The sequence below is a fragment of the Leptonychotes weddellii genome, chromosome 3 (genome assembly GCF_054177405.1).
Source record: "Leptonychotes weddellii isolate Sample4059 chromosome 3, ASM5417740v2, whole genome shotgun sequence".
Classification (NCBI taxonomy): Eukaryota; Metazoa; Chordata; class Mammalia; order Carnivora; family Phocidae; genus Leptonychotes; species Leptonychotes weddellii.
The window spans coordinates 16,533,673-16,556,534 of NC_138371.1; the positions used below are offsets into that span (position 1 = coordinate 16,533,673).

The 22,862-nt window shown below is 53.8% G+C and overlaps 3 protein-coding genes across 7 annotated transcripts; 2 read left to right on the plus strand and 1 right to left on the minus strand.

The window, feature by feature from the left end:
* Window positions 1-938: 938 nt before the first annotated feature.
* RETREG2 (reticulophagy regulator family member 2) lies at window positions 939-7,188 on the minus strand. 2 transcript variants are annotated; one of them, XM_081813578.1, is made up of 9 exons: window positions 6,794-7,188; window positions 6,404-6,510; window positions 5,141-5,171; window positions 4,661-4,796; window positions 4,166-4,250; window positions 3,489-3,632; window positions 3,238-3,332; window positions 2,940-3,075; window positions 939-2,679 (listed from the first exon to the last, which is right to left on the minus strand). In XM_081813578.1, exons 1-9 carry the CDS (start codon window positions 7,072-7,074, stop codon window positions 2,054-2,056), a joined length of 1,641 nt encoding a protein of 546 aa, XP_081669704.1. In that variant the 5' UTR covers window positions 7,075-7,188; the 3' UTR covers window positions 939-2,053. The 2 variants fall into 2 exon arrangements, with proteins under 2 accessions (XP_081669704.1, XP_081669703.1); XM_081813577.1 differs by having other exon boundaries at window positions 5,141-5,270.
* A 126-nt stretch (window positions 7,189-7,314) lies between these two features.
* CNPPD1 (cyclin Pas1/PHO80 domain containing 1) lies at window positions 7,315-12,951 on the plus strand. 3 transcript variants are annotated; one of them, XM_031034879.2, is made up of 9 exons: window positions 7,315-8,411; window positions 8,640-8,727; window positions 9,185-9,293; window positions 9,831-9,912; window positions 10,077-10,197; window positions 10,282-10,410; window positions 10,984-11,045; window positions 11,397-11,514; window positions 11,726-12,951. In XM_031034879.2, the coding sequence occupies exons 2-9, from the start codon at window positions 8,659-8,661 to the stop codon at window positions 12,269-12,271; spliced, it is 1,236 nt and encodes a 411-aa protein (XP_030890739.1). In that variant the 5' UTR covers window positions 7,315-8,411; window positions 8,640-8,658; the 3' UTR covers window positions 12,272-12,951. The 3 variants fall into 3 exon arrangements, with proteins under 3 accessions (XP_030890739.1, XP_006739747.1, XP_030890740.1); XM_006739684.3 differs by having other exon boundaries at window positions 7,315-7,752; XM_031034880.2 differs by having other exon boundaries at window positions 7,330-7,348.
* A 136-nt stretch (window positions 12,952-13,087) lies between these two features.
* Window positions 13,088-22,222, plus strand: SLC23A3 (solute carrier family 23 member 3). 2 transcript variants are annotated; one of them, XM_081813583.1, is made up of 12 exons: window positions 13,088-14,853; window positions 14,990-15,147; window positions 15,298-15,419; window positions 15,607-15,680; window positions 16,318-16,499; window positions 16,822-16,942; window positions 17,098-17,212; window positions 18,172-18,425; window positions 19,256-19,361; window positions 19,672-19,839; window positions 21,228-21,323; window positions 21,418-22,222. In XM_081813583.1, exons 1-12 carry the CDS (start codon window positions 14,689-14,691, stop codon window positions 21,705-21,707), a joined length of 1,851 nt encoding a protein of 616 aa, XP_081669709.1. In that variant the 5' UTR covers window positions 13,088-14,688; the 3' UTR covers window positions 21,708-22,222. The 2 variants fall into 2 exon arrangements, with proteins under 2 accessions (XP_081669709.1, XP_081669710.1); XM_081813584.1 differs by lacking the exon at window positions 18,172-18,425 and having other exon boundaries at window positions 15,298-15,395; window positions 16,853-16,946; window positions 17,165-17,212.
* The last annotated feature ends 640 nt before the right edge of the window (window positions 22,223-22,862 follow it).

Sequence of the window (22,862 nt, forward strand, 5' to 3'; positions counted from 1 at the left end):
ACAGATGGTCTCTCAGGCAAAGGTGAAGTAAATGGGAAGGAAAATATTCCCACACACTTAGGAGAGACATGGCATATGAGTCAACCCCAGTCAGGTAGCATTGCAAGGTAGTCCCTCCCAGCTGAAGGCAGAGGGTGTGAACTCACGAAGAGGCCCTCTGCTAAGGTTAGGGCTTTCTCAAATGTTGTTCCCCGAAGAGCAAGGACTACTACGAGTCCACTCTATGAAGCTGAGATATTAGATTGGTTCTCTGTAGTTCCCATGTCCTTCAACATCTTCCCATTTGTACCCTTTTGATGGACAGGGGCTTCCTGTTCTGGCACAATCTCTGGAGCCAAACTGCTTAGGTTTGGATCCTGACTTCCATTATTTACTAGGACTGTGGCTTTCAGGAAAGTTAACCCATCTGTAAAACGGAGTTACTAACAGTATGTATCTCAGGATTATGAGGAAAAAATAGGAGGTAATATAAATCACTGGGGCACCCAGGTGGCTCAGTTGGTTAAGCATCCAACTCTTGGTTTCGACTCAGGTCGTGATCTCAGGGTTGTGAGATGGAGCCCCGAGCCAGGCTCCGCACTCAGCACAGGTCGGCCTGAGACTCTTTCCCCCGCCCCTCCCTCTGCTCCCCCACCCCAGCACACTCTTAAATAAAATCTTAAACCAACCAACCAACCATAAATCAGAAGAGTGCTGAGCACATATTAGCCTTCAATTAGTGTAAGATACTATTTTTTAGTGTACCTTGGCCACAAATCAGTTTTGATATGGGCATTAAGCCCTACTTGTTTGGGTCCCCAGGATAGATAAATCACAGCTGAGTGAGCTAATTGGTAACATGTGGATGAGTAAGGACTTCTGAGGACATTAAGGTTCTAGGCAGCATAGTAAACAATTGTTTCGGTCCTCAATTTCTACTGATTGGGAAGATGAAGCAATTTCCTCCTGCATATACTTTATTCACACATGCTAAATCTCACTAAACAAATCACACTGTCAGGGAAGATGACTAAGGGCAAGTTAGGGCTGTTAGGGTAACGCTTGCTTTTGGCCTTGTTTCGCACCCAGGTAAATAAAGAGCCAGGAGCAAGAGAGAATGGGGAACAGGAGGGTGAGGAGGGACAGAGCAGTGTGGGAGGCATCTCGCAGTGAGGCAGGCGGAAAGGCAGCAGTTCTAGGCAATCAACACTTTATTTTTCCAGTCAACACCTGCACAGATGTTACTGTCCACCTCCTGACCCTACCAGGGGGTCCCACCACACTGGGACCATCCAAGCCCCCAGAGAGCAGTCTCTTTATTCCTTCCTAGGATAGTAAGAAAGCCCTTCATCCCAACAGGACACAGCTCCTGCTCACTGACACGGTGCTGGAGCACACGCTGTGGGACTCCTGCTCTCCTCCCTTAGCAGGAAAGCCTGGGAGGAACGAGGGCAATGGTGCCGTGGAGCTCACGTGGCCTTCAGTGACCTAAGCACATCACCACTGGCCTGACCCACCACCCAAGGTTTAGTCTGTACCACGCAGACAGGAGCCTCCTGAAAGCTTAGCCACGGCCTGCTGGCCAAGAGTGGGGATTGAGCTGCTAAGGCCAGGACACAGCCAGGAAACAAAAAGCAGAAGGAGACATGGGACAGGAGAGAAGAATGATAAAGTGCCCAAACCAAGCCACCAGTGGGACACGAGGACAAAGCAGCACAGGTCCCTGAGGATAGGAGGAAAAGAGAAAGGGACACACCACCAGGGCTTGAGGCATAGTGGAACGAGAAGGAAGATGAGGCAGGGAGGTGAGTGCAGGCTGTGGGAAGGACTTCCCTGGCCCTGTTCACATCCACTAACCCAAGTGTAAAATTATTTACAAACTTAAAACCAATCCCAGGCACGGGCACTGTACCAGGCCTGGGACGGCAGGCAGGCAGGCAGGCAGGCAGGGGGTGGGCTCGCTACTGTCTGACAGCCAGCTTCCCCACGCATGAGCTCTCCCTAGAGCAGGGAAGAACGAGAGGCGCCCCTAGCCAGGAAACCCTACTGTGCCTGCAACCCCTTCCCCCATGGCTCATGGCTCTGCCACAGCCTGAGCCTCTTGGCCTGACTGTACCAGAGACAGGGTGTCGGGCTCTAGGGAGGGAGGGGGCGGAGCATCGGGGGGCTCTGAGGATGTCTCTGGCCCCAACTCCAGCTCAGCATTCAGCTGTTCCAGCTCCCCCTGATCCAGCAATTCGAAGTCCTCCGTGGTGAGTGCCTCTTCTTCCTCGGGAGCAAGCAGGGGCCGGGGCAAGTCCTGGGGAAGAGGTGGGAGCACGGAGAGGGAGGGGACTGGGTCACTTTCAGCAAGGCAAAGTAGGGGTGACAGGGTGATCGGTGGAGTGGTGAGGTCACCACTCCCTGCCTCCAGGCTCAGTGTCTCCACTGGTCCTCCAGGGGACAGCTTCGCTCCATCTGCGGGAGAGCCCACCCCATTGAAGTGCGTGTTCACAAAGTGAAGGGGGGACGAGAGCTGAAGCAAGGTTTCCTTGGCTACCACATCTTCCTCCTCCTCCTCCGAGTCCAGGTCTTGCCTTGAGAGGGCCTGAGAGGGCCCCAGCAGGTCTTCAGGAGGGGCCGGCTCTGTCTCCTCTCCCTCCCCCAGCTCTCGGCTCAGGGCCTCCTCTGGCTCGCTTGGCAGGCTCTGCTGGTCCAAATCTGTGCAGGAAACAAAGGGTGAGGCATGGGTGGATGGACCTGCTGTTCTAAACCATCACAACAGGCAATCGGTTCAAGGACGAGAACTCAGGACATGGAATACTGGACCAGGCCTTAGATGGTAAGGTCTTTCAGGAGCTTGAAGTCGAATTAGAGCATCGGGTCCCAGAAAAAACATTTATGGGAGCGACAGCCAGAGAGCACAGCCAACATCCACAACAAGGACCAGGAAGATTGGAAGGGCAAAGGGCTTCTCATACCCTCCGAGACATCAGTTAGCTGTGGAGTTGTGGCCCGGGATACAGAGAAACCACCACTCTCCAAGATAGAAGCCTCCTCGTCTGACAGCTCTGAGTCTGTAATGGCCAAAGCCAATGCTGTTTTCTTCACATCCACCTGCAGGACAACCCGGAAAACACAACAGGTGAGAAAATGAGAGAACCATTTTTTCAAAAGCACCCCCCCACCCAGTGACTCCCACCCCCCTGAGAGGCGACTACTATGAAGCAGGTTCTCCTCCAGCCTTCTACTTGACGTCCCATCTCCCCTGGACCTCACCACCGGGGAGAAGCCGGCCAGTTCTGCCTCGCTTTCACTCTCTGTCTCCGCCAGTGGCTCATCACCTCCGGGGGGTGCGTTCTTCCCCTGCCGCTCTAGAAAAATAAGAACAGCAGGTCAATGACCAAGCAGAGACAGTGGTGGGGGACAAACACAGCCAAGGAACTGGAAAGTAAGTTCCAGGGCACTTCATGAGCCATAAACCAATGCCCTTCTCGCAGAACCCCCTCTTGGGTATGGGAGCCCCTTACTCTTCTTGTCGTGTTTGTGATGTAAGGCGTCAGCTTCTGCCTTCATGCTGTAGTCCAACTGCATGAGCAGGGGTTCCAGGCGAGTATACATCCTCTGGATCAGCTCATGATAAACCACCAGGGGCCACAACAGGATACTGAGCACTAGGGGGTTAGACAGTTCACTCAGAGTTCCCTATGCCTATTTCCTAAGGGCCCCCATTTAACCGGTCCCTAAACAGAAAAGGCTGAAGGCTTTCTGGAGGCTATACCAACCTCCTCGCTCCACATCTACTCCTCTCCTCCCCAGATGACTCTTGTACTATTTTTTTTTTTTTTTAAAGATTTTATTTATTTGACAGAGAGAGAGACAGCGAGAGAGGGAACACAAGCAGGGGGAGTGGGAGAGGGAGAAGCAGGCTTCCCGCGGAGCAGGGAGCCCGATGCAGGGCTCGATCCCAGGACCCTGGATCATGACCTGAGCCGAAGGGAGACGCTTAACGACTGAGCCACCCAGGGGCCCCAACTCTTGTACTATTACTAATACTCCAGCCAGCACCCCCTGGAGACCTCCGTAAATGGATAACCAAACAGAGAGAGAGCACCATCCTCCCTTAGAGTCAGTCAATCCCTTTGATTCCGTCCAGTAAAAGAGAAGGAAAGGGCTTCAGAAAAGGCAGGGGTTAAACCCTACTCACAGACGATGTAGGAAATCATAATCCCCGGAACATAGTGTCCCAGCACGGCCAGCACAGCACAGCCAGAACAAACTCGAGCACAGAACTGCAGAGAAGAGCAGAGGGTCTAAAAAGTACACGCCCCATTCATCTGGGCAAGAAATTGCTGCTCAGCTGACAGAGGAGGGGTATGCCTTCTAGGGAGGTGGTGATCCGACCTAGTCAAGAGGATGCCCAAGACCACCAATTCAAGAAGCTTACACCAAACACCACCAAACACCTATAACTCAAACTGATCTGCCTTGACGAGAAGCAGTATAAAAACATCAAACGCATATTCCCGGAAATGAGACTACTCCTGTACCAAGCTACTACCGGCGAATGTTGCCTCAAAAAGGCACCAGCCCTCTTTCTCCAGTGGCCAGCCAGCCAGGGATTTCACATTACTCCTCCCCGCCTCCCACCCCCCTCTATTTCCCCACAGTGCAGGAAACCGTTTTATGATGTAGAGGTTACCTGAGCTGGATTCTGCCTCTTGTACTGCAGCAGCTCTTGCAGGTGAATCTGGAAGGTGAGCCAGCTCTCAGCCAGGTATCTGCACAACTCGGGCACACTCAGCAGGTGCGGCCGGGCGCCTGACCCCGCACCCTCACTGGGGAGACATGACATGACCCCTGGAGGCCTCAGACACCAGCTTCCTAGGCACTCAAATCCCTCTGAGAATGCCAATGAGATCTTCACCCTAAGCAAGCGGACAACCCCACCTCCCAAACGGAGGCTGTTCTGAACTTGGGGAAGCAAAGCCCAGAGTTTCCAAACCTCTGCCCCCAAAGGAGCAGGCACCCAAACACCTAAATAGGAACCCAGGACCAAACTTGTTGCCAGTCCATTTGCTATGCCGGGGTCTGTGCCTGCAGAAGCTGCCGTGTACTGTGTTGACACTGGCACCAAAGACAGGGTTTGGGTATTTGTCTTCAAGAGGTGGCCTGCACTCACCTGTCAGAGTGCGTCTCCTCTGGAGATGATGCTATAAAGAGAGTAGGGGAACAAGTTGAGTGGTAGGGCTCTGGGAGACACTCCCCGGGGCCGGAATGGTTGCCCCTCCTCTGCATTCCCAGAGCACTTTCTTCAGATGCCAATTACAGAAAAACTTACATTGTTATTGCTGTTTGTATTTGTATGTCTATCGCCTCCTTTAAACTTCCCTCTTTTCGTCTCTTTTTAAAAGATTTTATTATTTTTAAGTAATCTCTACACTCAACATGGGGCCCAAACTTACAACCTCAAGATCAAGAGTCACACGCTCTACCAACTGAGCCAGGCAAGCGCTCCAAACTTCACTATTTTCAAAGATTTTTTATTGATTTGCGAGAGAGAGAGAGAGAGAGAGAGATCAAGCGCACAAGCAGGGCGAGTGGCAGGCAGAGGGGGAAGCACGCAACTCACTGAGCAAGAAGCCCGAAGTGGGACCCCAGCCCAGGACCCTAGGATCATGACCTGAGCTGAAGGCAGACGCCCAACGCCTGAGCCACCCAGGCGTCCCAAACTTCACTCTGTTCAAACACACCTTTTTTTTTAAGATTTATTTATCTGACAAAGAGAGAGAACACAAGCAGGGGGAGCAGCAGGCAGAGGGAGAAGCAGACTCCCTGCTGAGCAGGGAGCCCAATGCGGGACTCTATCCCAGGACCCTGGCATCATGACCTGAGCCGAAGGCAGATGCTTAACCGACTGAGCGCCCTGCAAACACATCTTACTCATGTTTACATCCCAAGCAACTCACACAGCCTGACCTCTAATTGCTCCAAAACACCTATTTAGTAGATACACGGATAACAACAACAAAACAGAACCTAACACTCCTATGATTCCTGTGGTATGTGAAACTCTACCATAAACCTAACATGTATTTACTCATTCAGTTTTCACGTCCTTATTAAATAAATTTTATCATGCCGGTTTCATAAAAAAGAAAACCGAGGCCAGCAGAAATTGAGCGGCTCTTACAAGGTCACATGCATGGCAAATGGCAGAGCAAGCAACGGAACCCAGGCAAAGTGGCTGTAGAGTCCACACTCTTTTAACTACTACACTCACGTAACGCTGATTCTGAGAAGAGGGCAATTCCCAACTAGGGAAGTGCTGGTGCCTGGCAGCTGGTTGCCTGCTGTACATTTTCCCTCCCCTTTCAACCCACCCAGCAGGGTCAGGCACAAAGCAAGTGCACAACGGGGCTTGGTGAATGAAGTTAACACTCACCTGAGATGTCAGGGAAGAAGCGAGGCTGCCAGAGATCCAGCAGAAAATAGGCCAGAAGTGAGACGCTGAGTAGGAAGAAGGGCCGGAGGGACGACGAAGACAGCAACCTTAGGGAGAAACAGGCACCTCGGCGGTGAGTGGGTGAGAGGCTCCCGCATCCATGGCGAAAGGCTGAAAAGCGCCCACTGATGGGGGAACGGGAACCTCCAGGCCTAACTCGAGACCCGAGATAGAGGAATGGGGCAACCCCGACGGACAACAGCCGGGGGAAGGGGGTCATTCCCCCGGGGCAAGTGTCAACACCGGGAACGGGAATGGTGCTCGCGGCCCCTCCCGCCCCCGCTCGCCCGCGCTGCCCGGCCCCGCCCCCTCCTCCTCCGCGGCCGTTACCAGAAGAGGCCGTTGAGCGCGGCCGCCGTGACCAGGCTGTGCAGCGGTTTCTCCCACACCAGCAGCCGCTGCGCTGCCGCCAGCACCGCCTCCCAGCCGCGAAGCCGCAGCCACAGCGTCGTGGCCAGGCGACCCACCGCCTCGGCCGTGGCCGCCTCCTCCTCCGCCTCGCCGGTGGCCTCCCCCATGCCTAGGCTGAGACCCAGGCCCAGGCCGAGGCTCAGGCCCAGTCCCGGGCCCCCACCTGCGCCGTTGTTACTACCGCCACCGCCGCTCGCCATAGCCCCGTCGCAGCCGCCGCCCGAGCCCGTGAGGAGCCAGGGCTGCGCGGCCGCCGCCGAGGGCGCGTCAGGCGGAAGGGGGCGCACGCCGCGGAGAGCGCAGCCGAGGCCGCCGAGGCCCGTCACGTGACGGCGGAACAACGAGCCCGTCACGTGACGCACACTAACCGCCGGGTTAGGGCGGCCGGCGCCTGCGCGCAGGCAGCTACCAGCGACCCTGCTTCTGCGCAGGTTCGTGTTGTGGCTGCTGGAGTCGTGATTCCCCGGCCGGTTGGTGCGTTGTTGTGCTCTGCGGGGCCTAAGGACTGTATCTCCGCGTGTCTGCACGCCAGCCCGTTTTCTTCTCCCTGTGTAGGCAGGGCGGCTAGGGAGTTGGTATTCCTGGTGCGATGCGGACCGAAAGGGCAGGGAGTGGGCTTCCAAATGCCCAGTGTCCCAAATGCTTCTGCTCGGGAAGGGCGGCGGCCGTCCCATTACTCAGCCCTTGACTTACTGGTCCTTCCAGTTCCCTCCCCTCAGCGGATAAACAAACACCAGCGCGTGACTCGACCGACTCAAAAACAGCTTCGTCTAGTCAGAAAAGTTGTTTTCTCTTCATCCCCTTCCGTAAACTTTACTGCCTGCACATATCGGAACTCTTTCCGATCCCTTGCTCAAACAGGAGATTGGGGTTGCGGGGTGAGTTTAAAAATACAATCCTGATTAGATGTTTATTTTGGGGAGGCATGCTAATACCATTTATTGAGGCTTACAACGTACCAGGCGCTTTGTGGTCCCTTGTGATCATTTAATTTCTGCAGTAACCCCACAAAGAACGTAATTTGGTTTAGAATTCAAACTACTGGCAGGAAGGTATACAGCAAAAAGTTTCCTTGCCACCTTGACCACAGTGCACCCACTGAAGTTTTTTCCGTATTCTTTCCGGTGTTTTGTATGTATGTACATTGCTCTGTGTTATCTTTTTCAAAACATTTGGCAGCCACTCGTCCTGCATCTTGGTTTTACTTACATTAATTATCTACATTGGTACGAAAAGGTCAGCCGGGCTCGTTCATCCTCAGTGTGGCATGGTCCCCTGGGAATTGTCCCCATTACCCAGACGAGGACACGCTGGGGCTTAGATCTGGGACTCGCCCGGGCTCCGGGCGACCAGGAGGAAGGCGAGCACGGCTCCTCCGTGGCGGTCGGTTCTGGCGGCTGGGCCCAGCGGGTGGCAGGAAGTGCCGGGCGCTGACTCGCCGGCGACACCCCCGCGGCTAGTAAACGCCGGGCAGACGCGCGGCGGGGCAGACTCGCTGCACGCGCCTGGCAGCCCGGTCTTCTCTCCACTGCGTGAGGTGAGCGCCCCGGGCCCCCGAGGCCCGCACCGGGAGACGGATCTCGGGGCCCGGAGCCCCGCCCGGGGCGGAACAGGAAGAGGCGCCCGCCAGCCCGGCCCCGCCTGCCGCCGCCGGCGCGAGGACAGGGGGCTGCGCTGGCCAAGGCGGCGGTCTGCGCTGGGGAGGACGGCGCGCAGGCGAGGGCTCCGCGGCTCCCTTACCACGCGTTCCTTTCCACCTTCGCAGGGCGGCGAGTGGCGGCGCGATGGACCTGGCCGGGCTCCTGCTGGACGAAGAAGGCACCTTCTCTCTCACCGGCTTCCAGGACTTTACGGTGAGAGCGCGGCCCGCCCCCTCCGCGGCCTCCCGGTGCTTGAGCCCGGGCCCCGGGCGCTCCCCTGGGCACCCGAGCGGGGCCGTCAGCTCCCCTGACGGCTTGGTCCGGAAGCCAGGGGGCAACCTCTCAAGCCTTGCTTACTCGAGGCCCCGGCTCCTTGGGCCCCGAGGGAGAGCCGCGGGGTAGAGGAATGGAGGTAGGGTTAGCCAGCCCGGGAGGTTCTCGGAGGACCTCTCCTGGGGAGCAGTCAGTGGCGGAGGATTCCCGCCCCCCGGGCCCCCCACTGTAGATAGGCTGCAATTGGCAAATAATCCGGAGAACGGGGTGGGGTGGGGCATGGGCTCCACTAGCAGTGAGGTGAGACTGCTGCCCCACACCCCACTTCCACGCTGGAGCCAGGATCTCCACTGTAGCCTTCTCTGCCCTTCACCCTCCGCCACCTGCCGTTTTTCAGTTCCTCCCCGGACACCAGAAACTGAGTGCTCGGATCCGAAGGAGACTCTACTATGGCTGGGACTGGGAAGCTGACTGCAGCTTGGAGGAGCTCTCCAGCCCCGTGGCAGGTTAGTGTTGCGCGATTGGACAAGTGAGAAGCATGAAGATGGGGTTGTCAGCCGTCACCGAAATGAGTAGGTGCATACCCCATGAGCTACACTGTCTGGTCATAGCTAATTTACTGCTACCTAGTACAAGGACCCGCTTTCCGTTTCACGTTTTTTTCAGTCCAGATGAGTAGAAAACATTGCTGTCTTATGAATTTGTATCATTCTTGATTTGTATATGAGATACATATAGGTATCCCGAATTCACAAGGCCTGTTTATTTTCTCAGATGAGCAGGGCAAAAGACAAATCTAGGTAATTTCACGTGACCTGGAAATAAGCCTTTCTGCTGGAAGGAGCTGAAATTCAAATGTGGAATGGGCCTTTGTCTCAACATGGGAGAATTTGATCTATTTTGTTACTGTGGTCCTGTCCCTAAGGCCTCAGATCGTAGAGATCTGAATTTTCTGCTGATAGCAGCGGGAACTAGGTGTGCGTGGGGGCAGGGTGGTAAGGGAGGAGTTGTTTGGCTACTCTGCCTTCTTTTGCCTCCTGCAGACATTGCTGTGGAACTGCTCCAGAAGGCAGCCCCCAGCCCTATTCGCCGACTCCAGAAGAAATACGTAGCTCATGTGTCCCGGTGAGCCTGAAATTGAGGAGGACAGGATGAGAATGTTTGGGCCCTAGGGAAAGAGAAATAGTTATCTCTAAAGAGAAGATGTAAAGACACAGGGGTGAGCGTCATAAGAGTTCTAAGAGCGGAAAGATCCCTGGGGTTAATTAGTGACCCTTTCCACCACGCAGGGAGGCGTGCATCTCCCCGTGTGCCATGATGCTTGCTCTCGTGTACATCGAGCGGCTCCGGCATCGAAACCCAGACTACCTACAGCACGTGTCATCCTCTGACTTGTTCCTCATCTCCATGGTAGGACGCCCCTCCCCTTCATCTCCCTGGTGAGCCAGGAGCTGGGTGCCAGCTCTTCTGACACCGCTTCTGGCCCCTCTGCAGATGGTGGCCAGTAAGTACCTCTATGACGAAGGGGAGGAGGAGGAGGTCTTCAACGATGAATGGGGAGCTGCAGGGGGCGTGGCCGTGCCCACTCTCAATGCCCTGGAGCGGGGCTTCCTGAGTGCCATGGTGAGTGGCTGTTCTGTCTCTCGCTCAGTTCCTCTGAGCTCTCATTGTGTTCCTTTCATCCTCTGCTTTTCTCTGTCAGCGTTCTGTAGATTCTTTGTTTCTCTTTTTGCCTCTTCTCCTTGTGTGTTTTTCCTTATTAGTGGCTTCCCTCCCCACCTTCTGGAGGTTCCTGGCATGGTGAGGCCAGAAATGGAGCAGCTGCTGCCGCCTCCCCCAGCCCCCCCCCCGTGCCCCCCCATTCCCTCAGGCCCTACATGTTACACTCTGAGTCACAGCTTATCTCCCTGGGTTCTGATTATTTGCATCCAGACTTTCTCTGCCTCATGACTCTGAGCTCCCTATGGGCATGGACCAGTCTTAGGATTATTTTCTCTCTTTGCCCTTAACGGAGGGAGTACCGTGAAATCAGATAGTGTGGTGTTAAATGAGTTAATATGTAAAAGGTCTTGGGACGGTATCTGGCACAGGAAAGTCTGCGGGAGCGGTGCTTGTAGGTGGTGCGGTGGTCCTGGTTGTTAAGTGACTGTGGCTCATATCTGAGCTTGCTCGGTGCCCTTGTCTTCCTGCCCGTAGGATTGGCGTCTCTACACTGACCCTCGGGAGATCTTTGAGGTGCTGAGCTGGCTGGAGAGCTGGTAGGTTCTAGAGTTGGAGAGAGGGCTCAAGGGATTTGGGGGCTTAGACATATAAGAGGTCGACAGAGAGGAGGGTCTGGGTAACTGGGGGGAGGGAGGAGGCAGGAAAGAGAATCGCCCAAGGCAGTGGTTCCTAAGCCATTGTAATCACCTTTGGAAGGGTGGAAGGAGCTTATTTAAAATACAGACCTCAGTCTCATCCTCAATTCCTGGATCAACAGGTAGCCTAGGAGTCTGTGCGTGTAACAGGTTACCCAGTGTGTCCTGGGGGGTCCCTAGGGGAATGAGGCTGCCACTGGGCCAGCTGCAGGAGAGGTGTAGATGCCATCTGTCTTTCTCCCCCGCCAACAGTGTGGCTGAGCAGCAGGGGCGGCGGCGGGGCTGGTACACTTACACAGACCTGTGTGTGCTGCTGGAGCAGCCGGCCTGGCAGTTGGCCCTGGGCTCCCTCTGCCAGCGCCTGGCAAAGGTGAGGAGGGTTGGGAAGGAGAGAGGCCGGGAGTGGGCTGGTGTGTAGGGGGGGATGAGCAAATGCCGAAGGCCTCAGGAGATGGGCTTTGAGAGTAGATGGTGATAGAGAGCCCTAACTTGAGCAGACAAGGGTGGGTGGGTTAAAGGCAGAAGCGGGTCTTGGGGGAAGGGTGTCTGGGCACTGACTTTTCTTATCTTCTCTCCCGCAGCTGTCCTGCCTGTTAGCTATGGCATACGTGAGCAGTGTGGCCCTGGTGGTGGCCTCGGTCGCTGTAATTCACCAGTCCTTGGGGCTGTCCTGCAGCCCCTCACCAGGCCCCCCAGACCTTGGTCTGGCCTCCAGGTGCCTCTTGGAACCCTGCATAACTTCTTCCGTGCCACAGGGCCTGCCATGTCCTGTTAATGTCTCCGGTGGCCTAGAAGGCGACCCAGGGCTGCGTTCACTCTGGGGCAGTCTCCTGGCCTCACTGACTCCTCCACCATTGCCTCCCCCAGACCCTCCTGCCCCTCCCACTCTTCTCCAGAACTGTCCCCTTTGTCAGAAGCTCCAGAGAGACTCCCCAAGCTGCCACGCCTGCCACCACTCCAACCATACAGTCCCCACTGGGCGCCCCAAACCTGGGTACCACTCCCATGGCCTGGCTCCACCCTGGCCCTGGAGCCCAATGCCCCCCCTGCTCTCCCAGCCCCAGCAGTGTTCCCTTTTCAGTGTCATGGAGTTAGCCCGTCTCAAGTCTTTCATTTTCCCAGGCTAGGCAGGCCTCCAAGGAGTACAGTAAGAGGATCTGGGAGTCCCTGAGAACCTGGAGGGGCAAAGCTTGATTTAGATCCTCTCTACCTCTCTGGGTCCTTGGCTGGTCCCTGTCCTCCTAGGTGATGGAGCTTAAGGGGTTGTGGGGCAGAAAGACTGAAGGTCACTCACTCTCCTAGACCTCAGTGGCTGGTTGCTTGGCCAGGGCAGTGATGGTACCAGGGGAAGCTTCAGCTTGGTGACCACAGCCAGCCAGAGGAGAAGCCCCTGTCTCTCTACCTTCCTGGCTTCTAGACTTTTGCATTTGAGTTCCCTAGGATGGAAGGGTAAAAGTGGGGTGAGGGAGAGGGGGGACATTGACTGGGGGCCTGTGTGATGTCCCTGAAGCAGGAGAGCCAGGGACGGATAAGGCTGAGGTGGGGTCTGCCGAGGGAAGGCCGGGGGCGGGGGGAACCCTCTGCACACCCATCCCCCCGGATATAGCCTAAAGGAGCCAGGGACTGCTGGGACCTTCAGCCTTTCCCTTTTGTCTTCCAACCTCTTCTTAATAGCTTGCTCCTGGGCTTCCCTCTCTTCCGGTTTTCTCCTGGGTGTTCTCTTCACAGGCCACTCTGGCCACCGCTTTGTATCTGGGTTTTTCACGCTTTTGTAGAACTGAGGTTTCAATAAACAGTTTAAGTTGCATGGCCTGGATTCTTTCTTCTGCAGCAGCCCTGGAAGAATCTCCCCACCCCCTGCCCCATACCTGAATTCTAAGCCTTTCTACTTCCTCAGCCCGTCATCTTGCAACTCATTCTCCCGGAGCCCCATTTTAGGACTTCCCTGTTTGAGGGGCACCTGCGTGGCTCAGTGGGTTGGGCGTTTGACTCTTGGTTTCAGCTCAGGTCATGATCTCAGGCTCACGAGATCAAGCCCCACATCGGGCTCCGCACTCAGTGGGGAATCTGCTTGAGATTTTCCTCTCCCTCTGCCCTCCGCTACACAAGTGTGCGCTCTCTCTTTCTAAAATAAGTCTTAAAAACAAACTTCCCTGTTTTTGATGATTACAGACTCCCATTTCAAACTTACTCATCCCTGCTCTCAGCACCCTGGGGCCCCTAGTGCTGCTTGACTTGGGTGCTGTGGGGCACAGATGGGTGACTCTACCATGCCTGAGCGGGCCCTGTCCATCACAAGTTCTGGGGGGGGCCCTATCCTTGTGGATTCTGAGAGGCCAAGTTAAGTGTCCTTGGCAAGCCCCAAGGATGCCTCTCTATCCTATCAGTCTGGTCTGACACCCAGTGATAGTTGGTGGTGTTAAGACAAGTCCAAGGCAGGTTATCATCGGAAGAAGGAAAACTTTTCTGGCACCTGGACTGAGGGTATTTGGGACCGGTAGTACTGCCCCCTAGGGGGCACTCTGGAAACATGGGGCATTTTTTTGCTAGAGGCAAACATTTGAAGGGATGCTACTGGCATTTAGCTGGGCAACCTGAAACGCTTCAGGCCCCTCCCTTATGATGAAGAATTCTCAAGACAACTTTTGAATGACCCACAGGACATCACGTATATGAAAAGCCTGTTTATCTGAACCTAGAACTTTTTAACACGTAAACACGAAATCGTTTTTGCACGTTTTGAAAAAGACGCCGTTTGCCAGGAATGTACCTACGTGTAAATTAAAACCGGACTTTGCTTTGCTCAGCACTTTGCCAAGAACCGGCTCATTATTTTGGAACACCAGGTCACCAATGGCCGCGCTGCTTGGCACATGAATCGCCAAGAAAGCAGCGGTATCAGTTGCCATCGTAGCTGCTGCATGCACAGTGATTCTACATAGGGGGTGGGCCGTGGATTACATCGCCTTCTTGTTTAGCTGGGCCCAAGCTTTCACATGTGAAATACTTGTTATCACCAATCACTTTCATTTCTCCTTTCTGTTACGGTGAGGAAATTGTATGGAGTTGTGCTCACTGTTGCCATGCACCATGGACGGGTATTACCCATGCATTTCCTTCCTAGGCAGTCCCCATGGGGGCTGGACCCTGAAAGGGTTGAAAACTGGGGTAACAGCCATCTTTCCAAATGCTGGTGGGGAGGAGGGAACACTGTAAGACCTCCCCGGGGTATTTTATAAGTCTTCTTCCCAGCCCACTTACCATGCTTTGCAGAGCGTGGAACAGGGGATCTAGATGGAGATTCTTGGGGGGGAGGGGTCCAGAACGTGGCTCCCCAGTTAATGGGTGATGGAATTTGCACAAGAGCTGGGCAAAGGTGAAAGGGCCTGTCCTGCCCCAAATCTCTCATCCCTTTGCTCCGCTTCACTGACCCCTCCACCCCCTCCCCGCTCCAGGCAGCTAACTTCATCCAAACTCTGACCTCTTACACTCTCTACTTAACTCTGGCCCAGGGCAGCCAAGACGAAGAAGAAAGCAGGGCAGCATGAGCCGATCATCCCCCCATCCCATCCAACTCCAATCCATGGGCCCCCAGGATGCCCTGGTTCCCCTGTCGCCGCCACCTGCTATCCAAAATCCCTCCTCTAACCCTTGGGCCTCTCAGTGTGGGCCTCCTCCCTGGAGCCTCAGCTGTCTTCTGGCTCTGCAGGTAGGAGCAGAGGTGCAGGAGTTGGTGCTGGCTGAAGGGATAGCTGGGGGGAATAGGCGTGGCATGAGAAACCCTCTGGAAATAGCTATTTCCACCCCTTTTCTGAAGACCGCCCTTCCCATTCCTCCCCCTACAGCATATCTTGGTCCTGGCTTCTCTGCTCTGTGCCTCCCACCTGCTCCTGCTTCAAAGTCTCCCCCCGGGAGAGCTTTCGTACTCCCCTGCGCAGCTCTTGGCCTCCAGCCTCTTTTCGTGTGGTGTGTCTACCACCCTGCAAATCTGGATAGGCAGCAGGTGAGGGGAACTCCCTGGAGAGAAGGGGGCGGGTCCTGTGTGTGTGTGTGTGTGTAGGTGTGTGTGTACTCGTGTGAGTGTAGGAGAGGCCTGAGGACTCCTTTTGGCTGCCACACGTTTCCAGACCTGCTAGGGCTGTTGTTCCTACAGGCTCCCTCTTGTCCAGGCTCCATCCTTACAGTTCCTTGACCCTGCTCTGGTGCTGACCAGCCAGAAGCTACCTCTGGCCACCCAGACACCTGGAAACTGTGAGCACAGAGCAAGGGCAAGGGGTGAGGGTGGGGTGGGGTGCCAATCTGAGCCTCCAGGCATAGGTGGGTGCAGGATGGAGAGCGGGCAGTGATGGGAACTGCTAGGCTTTGGGGTCTTGGAGCTGTGCAGATCACGAGGTAGGATTGTAGAACACTGGGGTTCTGTCCCACTTACCTCTCTCCTCTCCACGCCCCCAACTTTTCCCAGCCTCCCTTGTGCTGCGCCTGTGTGGGGGGCCTGGCTGCCATGGCCTGGGGCTCTGGAACACTTCTCTCAGAGAGGTGAGTGCCTGGGGGTGGGGAGCAGGAGGGCTGCAGGTCGTGCCAGGATGGAGGAGGTTTCTGTTTCCAGTCGGTGGGGACTGAGATGGTCTGGGGGAAGGAGCTGGGGCAGGGACCCACCCCTGGAATTCGGAATTCATTAAGAAGTCCAGGCTGACACCAGAAAGGATGAATACCTACCATTTACATCAACATGGATGGAACTCAAGGGGATTATGCTAAGTGAAATAAGTCAAGTAGAGAAAGATAATTATCATAAGATTTCACTCATATGTGGAATATAAGAAATAGTGCAGAGGACCATGGGGGAAGGGAAGGAAAACCAATGGGAGGAAATCAGAGGGGGAGACAAACTGTGAGAGACTCTTGACTCTGGGAAACAAACTGAGGGTTGGAGGAGGGGTGGTGGGTGGGGGAATGGAGTAACTGGGTGATGGGCATTAAGGAGGGCACGTGATGTGATGAGCACTGGGTGTTATATGCAACTATGAATCAATGAACAGTATATCGAAAACTAATGATGTACTATATGTTGGCTAATTGAATTTAAATTTAAAAGAAAGAAGAAGAAGTCCAGGCTAAGGTCAACTCCATTGAGCAGAACGCTTCCTCTTTGTCCTTTTCTTGGCTCCTCCAGGTGTCCGGGGCTGTGGTGGTATCCGGGCTGCTGCAGGGCACCCTGGGGCTGTTGGGGGTTCCTGGCCACTTGTTCTCCCACTGTGGGCCCCTGGTGCTGGCCCCCAGCCTGGTGGTGGCAGGGTTCTCTGCCCACAGGGAGGTGGCCCTCTTCTGCTCTACTCACTGGGGCCTGGCCTTGCTGTACGTAAGTCCTGAGAGGCGTGGGGTGGTGACCAGTGGGTTGTGGGGGCCTGGGGGAGGGCAGAGCAGCTGGCCCTACCCAACTCAGCAGCCATCTGAGCAGGGCCGATCCTTTATGGATTTGGAATCCCGGATTTTTGCTGGATTCATTTGGTTTCCCTGGCTTTGCACTGTCTCTCGCTGACCCCTCCTCCCCCCACCAAGGTATCTTCTTTCCTCTCTTGTCTGGGACCCCTTTTAGGGAATTCTGCCACTCCTACCACCATTAACCCCCACAGGATGCCTGCTTCCTCTTGCTCCTAAAGCTCCTTCTCTCTCCTAGGCTTATCTTGCTCATGGTGGTCTGTTCTCAGCACCTGGGCTCCTGCCAGTTACCTCCCTGCCCCTGGAGGCCAGCTTCAAACTCTTCTCACACTCCCATTCCCGTCTTCCGGCTCCTCTCGGTATGTTGGGGTCTGCGCAGGGCAGTTGAGGGGAGGAGGCCTGGCATAGAATGCTTGCTCAGCCTGCTACCTTTTGGCTTCTGTCTACCCCCTCAAAGCCTGGCTTGGAAGGTTCTGGGGGAGGGGTTCTTCCCTGTCTCAGTCTTGCCCCTCAGGTGCTGACGCCAGTGGCCTGTGTGTGGATCATCTCTGCCCTTCTGGGTCTGCGCATCATCCCCCCAGAGCTGTCTACCTCCCCCGAGGCGCCATGGGTCTGGCTGCCTCACCCAGGTAGGTTTGCTCTTCGTCCTCCATTCTCTGACTCAAATAAAGGGTCTATTTCTTTGGACTCAAGATGGAGTGAATTTTATTTCTGAGTTAAGTCCTGTGTTTTCTCAAAACACACAGGGGAGAGAAGTTGCCAGTCTGAGGGGCAGTGCTGGCCCCTCGTCACAGGTGTTTTATTGAGTGTTAAGAGACCTCTGCAAGCCCACCACTCCCCGTTGATACTCCTTACCCAATTTCCGCATTTGTGCCCCCTCCTCCCACAGGCATTTGAGTTGGTGACCTAGGTATAAAAATTGCTTTTGAGGCACTGTGTACAAAAGTTGTTCATTCGTCAGTTTAATAAAGGTCTGTTGAGCGCAGATTTTGTGCTGGGCACGTGATAGGGGACATGGTGATAAATATGACAGACACAGTACCTATACTCATGAAGCTATATCTGCTGGGGAATGCAGATACTAATTAAATAGTCACCCAAGTAAATGTGAAATTGCATGTGGTAAGTGTAACAGTGGGGAGGTACATTGTGTAATGACAGCTTAAAATGGAGAATCTGACTTTATCAGAGAGATCCAGAAAAGTATTCTTGAGGAAGTGATCTTTGAGCTGAGATGTGAGAGATGAGTAGGAGCTAACAGGGTAAAGGCAAGGGAGAAGAGCATTCTAGGTAGGGAGAACAGCACATGCAAAGGCCCTGTGGCAGCCAGCCACACAGCAAGTACAAGGGCCTGAAATAAGGCCAGGGTATCTGGAGTGAAGGGAGTGAAGCAGAGTGTGGTGAGAGATGAAGCCTTGTAGACCATGGTAAAGGGATGAGTCTTTATCCTGAGTTTGTTGGTTTTATCCCAAGACGTTATCTTCACAGACAATGCGCTCTCCAGGATTCTTGTGGCACAGAACTTTGGAGGCAGGGGGATGCTCCAGACTGGTGTCTGGCCCCAAGGTGGCTCTTTCTCCCTCCCCAGCTGAGTGGGACTGGCCCTTGCTGACACCCAGGGCTCTGGCTGCAGGCATCTCCATGGCTTTGGCAGCCTCCACCAGCTCCCTGGGCTGCTATGCCCTGTGTGGCCAGCTGCTGCAATTGCCGTCCCCACCTCCACACGCCTGCAGTCGAGGGCTGAGCCTGGAGGGTCTGGGCAGCGTGCTGGCCGGGCTGTTGGGGAGCCCTATGGGCACTGCATCCAGCTTCCCCAACGTGGGCACAGTGAGTCTTATCCAGGTATGTGGATGAGGATGGGGCGGGGGAGCTGGGAGAGGGGAGGAAACTCACACTGACTGGTGGCCATCTGTGTCCAGCATTCTGTCAGGCACTCCACATCAACGATCTCATTTAGGGAGGTGCCTAGAAGTGGTAAGGGGCTAGGAGCGGGAAGAAGACACTAAGTCACCACTAAATTCCTTCTATGACTCAGGCACTGTACCTGGGCTGGGGATCCAGTGAGATGACGTCATATAAAGTCCCTGCTCTCTTGGGCACTTCAGAGAGGGAGATGCAGATGATTTAAGGAACCAAGTAAGATAGGGACACCTGGGTGGCTCAGTTGGTTAAGCGTCTGCCTTCAGCTCAGGTCATGGACCCAGGGTCTTGGTATCGAGTCCAGCATCGGGCTCCCTGCTCAGCAGGGAGTCTGCTTCTCCCTCTGCCTGTGCTCTCTCTCTCTCTGACAAATAAATAAATAAAATCTTTTTTTTTTCTAAGGAAAAAGGTAAGATAATTTCAGAGTGATAAGTGCTATTGAGAAAACAAAGCGGGCAAAAATTAAAAATATTAAATTATTTATTTTATTAAAAATAAAATCTTTAAAAAAGAAAAAGAAAACAAAGCGGGCAAAAATTAAAAATATTAAAGTATTTATTTTATTAAAAATAAAATCTTTAAAAAAGAAAAAGAAAACAAAGTAGGGTAGCAGTGGTTGAGAAAAGGAGGAGCCTTCAGGTAGCGTGCTTCTTGGAAGGGTCACATTTGAGTTGGGATCCAAATGATGAGAGGCAAAACCCTTGGAGCGTCGAAGAGGTGGCTGTGTTTTCTAGCATCTCTTCTCCACCCAGGCTGGCTCTCGGAGAGTGGTGCACCTGGTGGGGCTGCTCTGCATGGGGCTTGGGCTCTCCCCGAGGCTGGCCCAGCTCCTCACCGCCATCCCGCTGCCTGTGCTTGGTGAGTGGACGTATCAGCAGGGCTGGTATTGAACCAGCACTACCTCCCCCCCGCCCCCCAGGATGGCCCAACTGGTTGCTTGTGGCTGGCACCCTCTGTTTCTGAACAGACCCCTGACATATGGAGAGCTGTGTGTGTCAGCTGCGCTCATTTTCCCCAGCCCAACATCTTGACCTCTTGACCACGCTTCTGTCATAACTGGATAATGAGCCTTTTGGTTGTCTGTCTTCATCACAACCTGCCCCACCCTGCAATCCTCCCTGCTACGCCAGCCCTTCCCAACCCCCTTGATTACTTCCCTACGAGACAGGTGGGATGCTTGGGGTGACCCAGGCCGTGGTTCTGTCTACTGGATTCTCCAGCTTCCACCTGGCTGACATTGACTCTGGGCGGAATGTCTTCATTGTTGGCTTCTCCATCTTCATGGCTCTGCTGTTGCCAAGATGGCTTCGGGAAGCCCCAGTCCTGCTGACCACAGGTGGGAGGAGGAGGAGGGATGGAAAGAGGAATTGGACAGACCTGGGAAGACAAGGACTGGAGGCTTGGGGCTCTCTGGACTCCAGGTCCCACACCCTTTTCTGGGCTTTGCTGTAACTTGTTCAGCTATTTGTTTAGCAAATATTTACTGAGCACCAGTCTAGCCCCTTGGGATACAGAGGTGCCTCCAGATATTACAGTCCAGTAAAAGAAATAAGATACGTACAAACATAGTAGGAAAGGTTCAGATAAGGAGTGCTGGTGGTGAGAGAGTTTCTGTTTGAGATTATCCAAGTTAAGTTTTATGGAGAAAGTAACATTGAGCTAGTTCGAAGGATGGTAAGATTTGAACATATTTAGTGAGAGGAAGCTTATTTCCGGTGGGGGAACCACCAGAAACCACGACCTAGATGTAGGAAGTCATAGGGTATTTCCGGGGAGCAGCAAAGACCGTGCAGCCTAACTAATAGCAATGACACTCAACTGAGGAGGATTTTGCCCCACAGGGAACATCCAGAGACCTTTTTGGTTGTTACAAACAGAAGAGGGGATTGTTAGTGGCATTTAGTGGGTAGAGGGAATGCTGCTAAATATCCCACAGTGCACAGGTCAGGCCCCCTCAAACAAAGAATTATCTGGTCGAAAATGTCAGTAGTACTGAGGTTGAGAAAACCAGGCTAGAGCATAGAAGGTAAGAGGTTGGGAAGTAAGGGGCGCCTGCGTGACTCAGTCGGTCAAGTGTCTGCCTTTGGCTCAGGTCATGCCTTTGGGATTGAGCCCCACATCGGGCTCCCTGCTCAGCAGAGTTTGTTTCTTCCTCTCCCTCTGCCCCTCTGCGTGCTTGTGCACGCTCTCTCTCTCCAATAAATAAAATCTTTAAACAAAAGTGGGAAGTAAGGTTGGGGTTTGCTTTTATTTATTTATTTTAAAGATTAATTTATTTTTAGGGTGCTAGTGGGGGGAGGGGCAGAGAGAGAGGGAGAGAGAGAGGGATTCCTCAAGCAGACTCCCCACTGACACAGGCTTGATCCCCGGACCCTGAGATCATGACCTGAGCCGAAACCAAGAGTCAGCTGCTTAACCAACTGAGCCACCCAATCACCCCATGATTAGGGCTTTTAATACCAAACTTTACAGGGCCTGCAACTACCAAAACATACCTGGAGGGCATGTGGATACTCAGAAGACAGGATGATGGGCTGGGATCTTGTGGGAAGGGCCTGGGTGGGGGAAATAGAGAGTAGGGGGACAAAGGTGGGGGAAGATGGGGTAACAGTTCAGAAAGATCTGTCCTTAGCCCAAGACTTAGATTTAGGCATAGAAATATAAGATTCATTGACCCTGCACAGGATCAGAGTTCCCCTCCTGCCTGGCCCCAACTCTCTGTAGGCTGGAGCCCCTTAGATGTGTTACTGCGCTCGCTGCTCACAGAGCCCATCTTCCTGGCAGGACTCTTGGGCTTCCTCTTAGAGAACACCATTCCTGGTAAGTTGAGGCCAGGCCCCAGCACAGTGGGGAGTAGCCAGGTGCTACTCACTCCCCGGGTGGGGCAATGACCTGACCAACCTTTCTTTTGCAGGCACAAGGCTTGAGCGAGGCCTAGGTCAAGGGCTGCCATCTCCTTTCGCTGCCCAAGAGGCTCAGCTGCCTCAGAAGTTCAGGGAGAAGGCTGCCAAAGAGTATGAGCTTCCTTTCCCCATCCAAAACTTGCGTCCCTACATCCCTCAGCCCCTCCGTTGCCTCTGCCCACTGCCTGAAGACCCTGGGAATCAGGAAGGAGGGCCCTCTGAGCCAGGAGAGACAGCCGACTTGTTGCCTGGCTTTGGGGAGCAGTGTCCTGAGTCTAGAAGAGAACTTGGGTCCCAGTGATTACCAGTACTCCTACTCCTGCCCTGGTTAGTTTACCCTATCTCCCAGCTTGCTGGAGGGTGAGTTCCCGGGTTCTAATTTCTCCTAGGAAGAAGGTGTGTGTGTGTGTGTGAAATGGGCCCACCTAACGGTCTCATTTCCCGATGGGTGTGTTGCCTTTCCTTCTCTTAATTAGGCCTAACTGTTCCAGGCAGGGGCCATCGTTTAGTGGGCAATGATTGAATGAATGAGATTCTGCATGTGAACTATCTATGGTCAAACCCTAGCATTTACTTAACAAATATTTATTGAAGGCCTCCCATGTGCAAGGTTCTGGAACTACAGTTATGGATAAGACAGGGTCCCTACCCTCTTAAGGCACCTACCATTTAAAAAGACCTATGTAATTACTAACTAAAATCTAAGGCAAAAGGCATTTAATCTATAATAAAGATTAAAACAATGCTATGGGAGCAAAAAGGAAGAAACAATTAATTCTGATTGTGGATAGTGGCAAACAAAGGCTTTATGAAAGCAGCAGCACCAAGGCTGGCCTTGACAAGTGGAAAGCAGATGGGGAGAATATTTCAAGCTCAGGTATCCAGCTGGAGCAAAACCATAAATTGTGCAAAGCAGAAAATGAGCTGAGGGATTTCAAGTTTCTCCGTGGTGATGGACCATAAGTATGGGGTTAAATGGAAGGAGAAATGAGACAGGAGAAAGGATGAGGTGAGACCATGGGATTTATGCATGGAAGGATCCTCTCTGAAACAATTTGAGTGCTGGTGAGGACGAGAGAGATTAGTGAAGTTCAACCTCCTCATTTTATTTATTTTTAAAGATTTTACCTATTTATTTGGGGGGGAGGGGCAGAGCGAGAGGGAGCAGCAGACTCCCTGCTGAGCAAGGAGCCCCACCACGGGGCTGCATCCCAGGACCCTGAGATCATGACGTGAGCTGAAGGCAGCCGCTTAGCCGACCGAAGTAGGCAGGCGCCCCTCATTTTATTTAAAACAAAACAAAACAAGCGGTTGGGCAGGTAGGGGACGAAGTGATCCAAGTTTGCTGACAAGTCCAAATCCAGAGACCCCCTCTCCCGCACCTCCTCTGGCATTCTTTCTACTCCGCCAGCGCGACTCCGAGGGGCGCCACCACCACCCCATCTCCCTAGCAGCG

Coding starts and splice junctions, on each gene's coding strand:
- RETREG2 (XM_081813577.1), bottom strand. CDS start 7,074: ATGGCGAGCGGCGGTGGCGGTAGTAACAACGGCGCAGGTGGGGGCCCG. Junction 4,797..5,140: donor GAGGAGACGCACTCTGACAG/GTGAGTGCAGGC, acceptor ATGTCTCCCCAG/TGAGGGTGCGGGGTCAGGCG. Junction 3,076..3,237: donor TGGCCGGCTTCTCCCCGGTG/GTGAGGTCCAGG, acceptor GTTGTCCTGCAG/GTGGATGTGAAGAAAACAGC.
- CNPPD1 (XM_031034879.2), top strand. CDS start 8,659: ATGGACCTGGCCGGGCTCCTGCTGGACGAAGAAGGCACCTTCTCTCTC. Junction 9,294..9,830: donor GCTCTCCAGCCCCGTGGCAG/GTTAGTGTTGCG, acceptor TGCCTCCTGCAG/ACATTGCTGTGGAACTGCTC. Junction 10,411..10,983: donor GGGGCTTCCTGAGTGCCATG/GTGAGTGGCTGT, acceptor TCCTGCCCGTAG/GATTGGCGTCTCTACACTGA.
- SLC23A3 (XM_081813583.1), top strand. CDS start 14,689: ATGAGCCGATCATCCCCCCATCCCATCCAACTCCAATCCATGGGCCCC. Junction 15,681..16,317: donor GGAACACTTCTCTCAGAGAG/GTGAGTGCCTGG, acceptor TGGCTCCTCCAG/GTGTCCGGGGCTGTGGTGGT. Junction 16,500..16,821: donor CACTGGGGCCTGGCCTTGCT/GTACGTAAGTCC, acceptor TCTCTCTCCTAG/GCTTATCTTGCTCATGGTGG.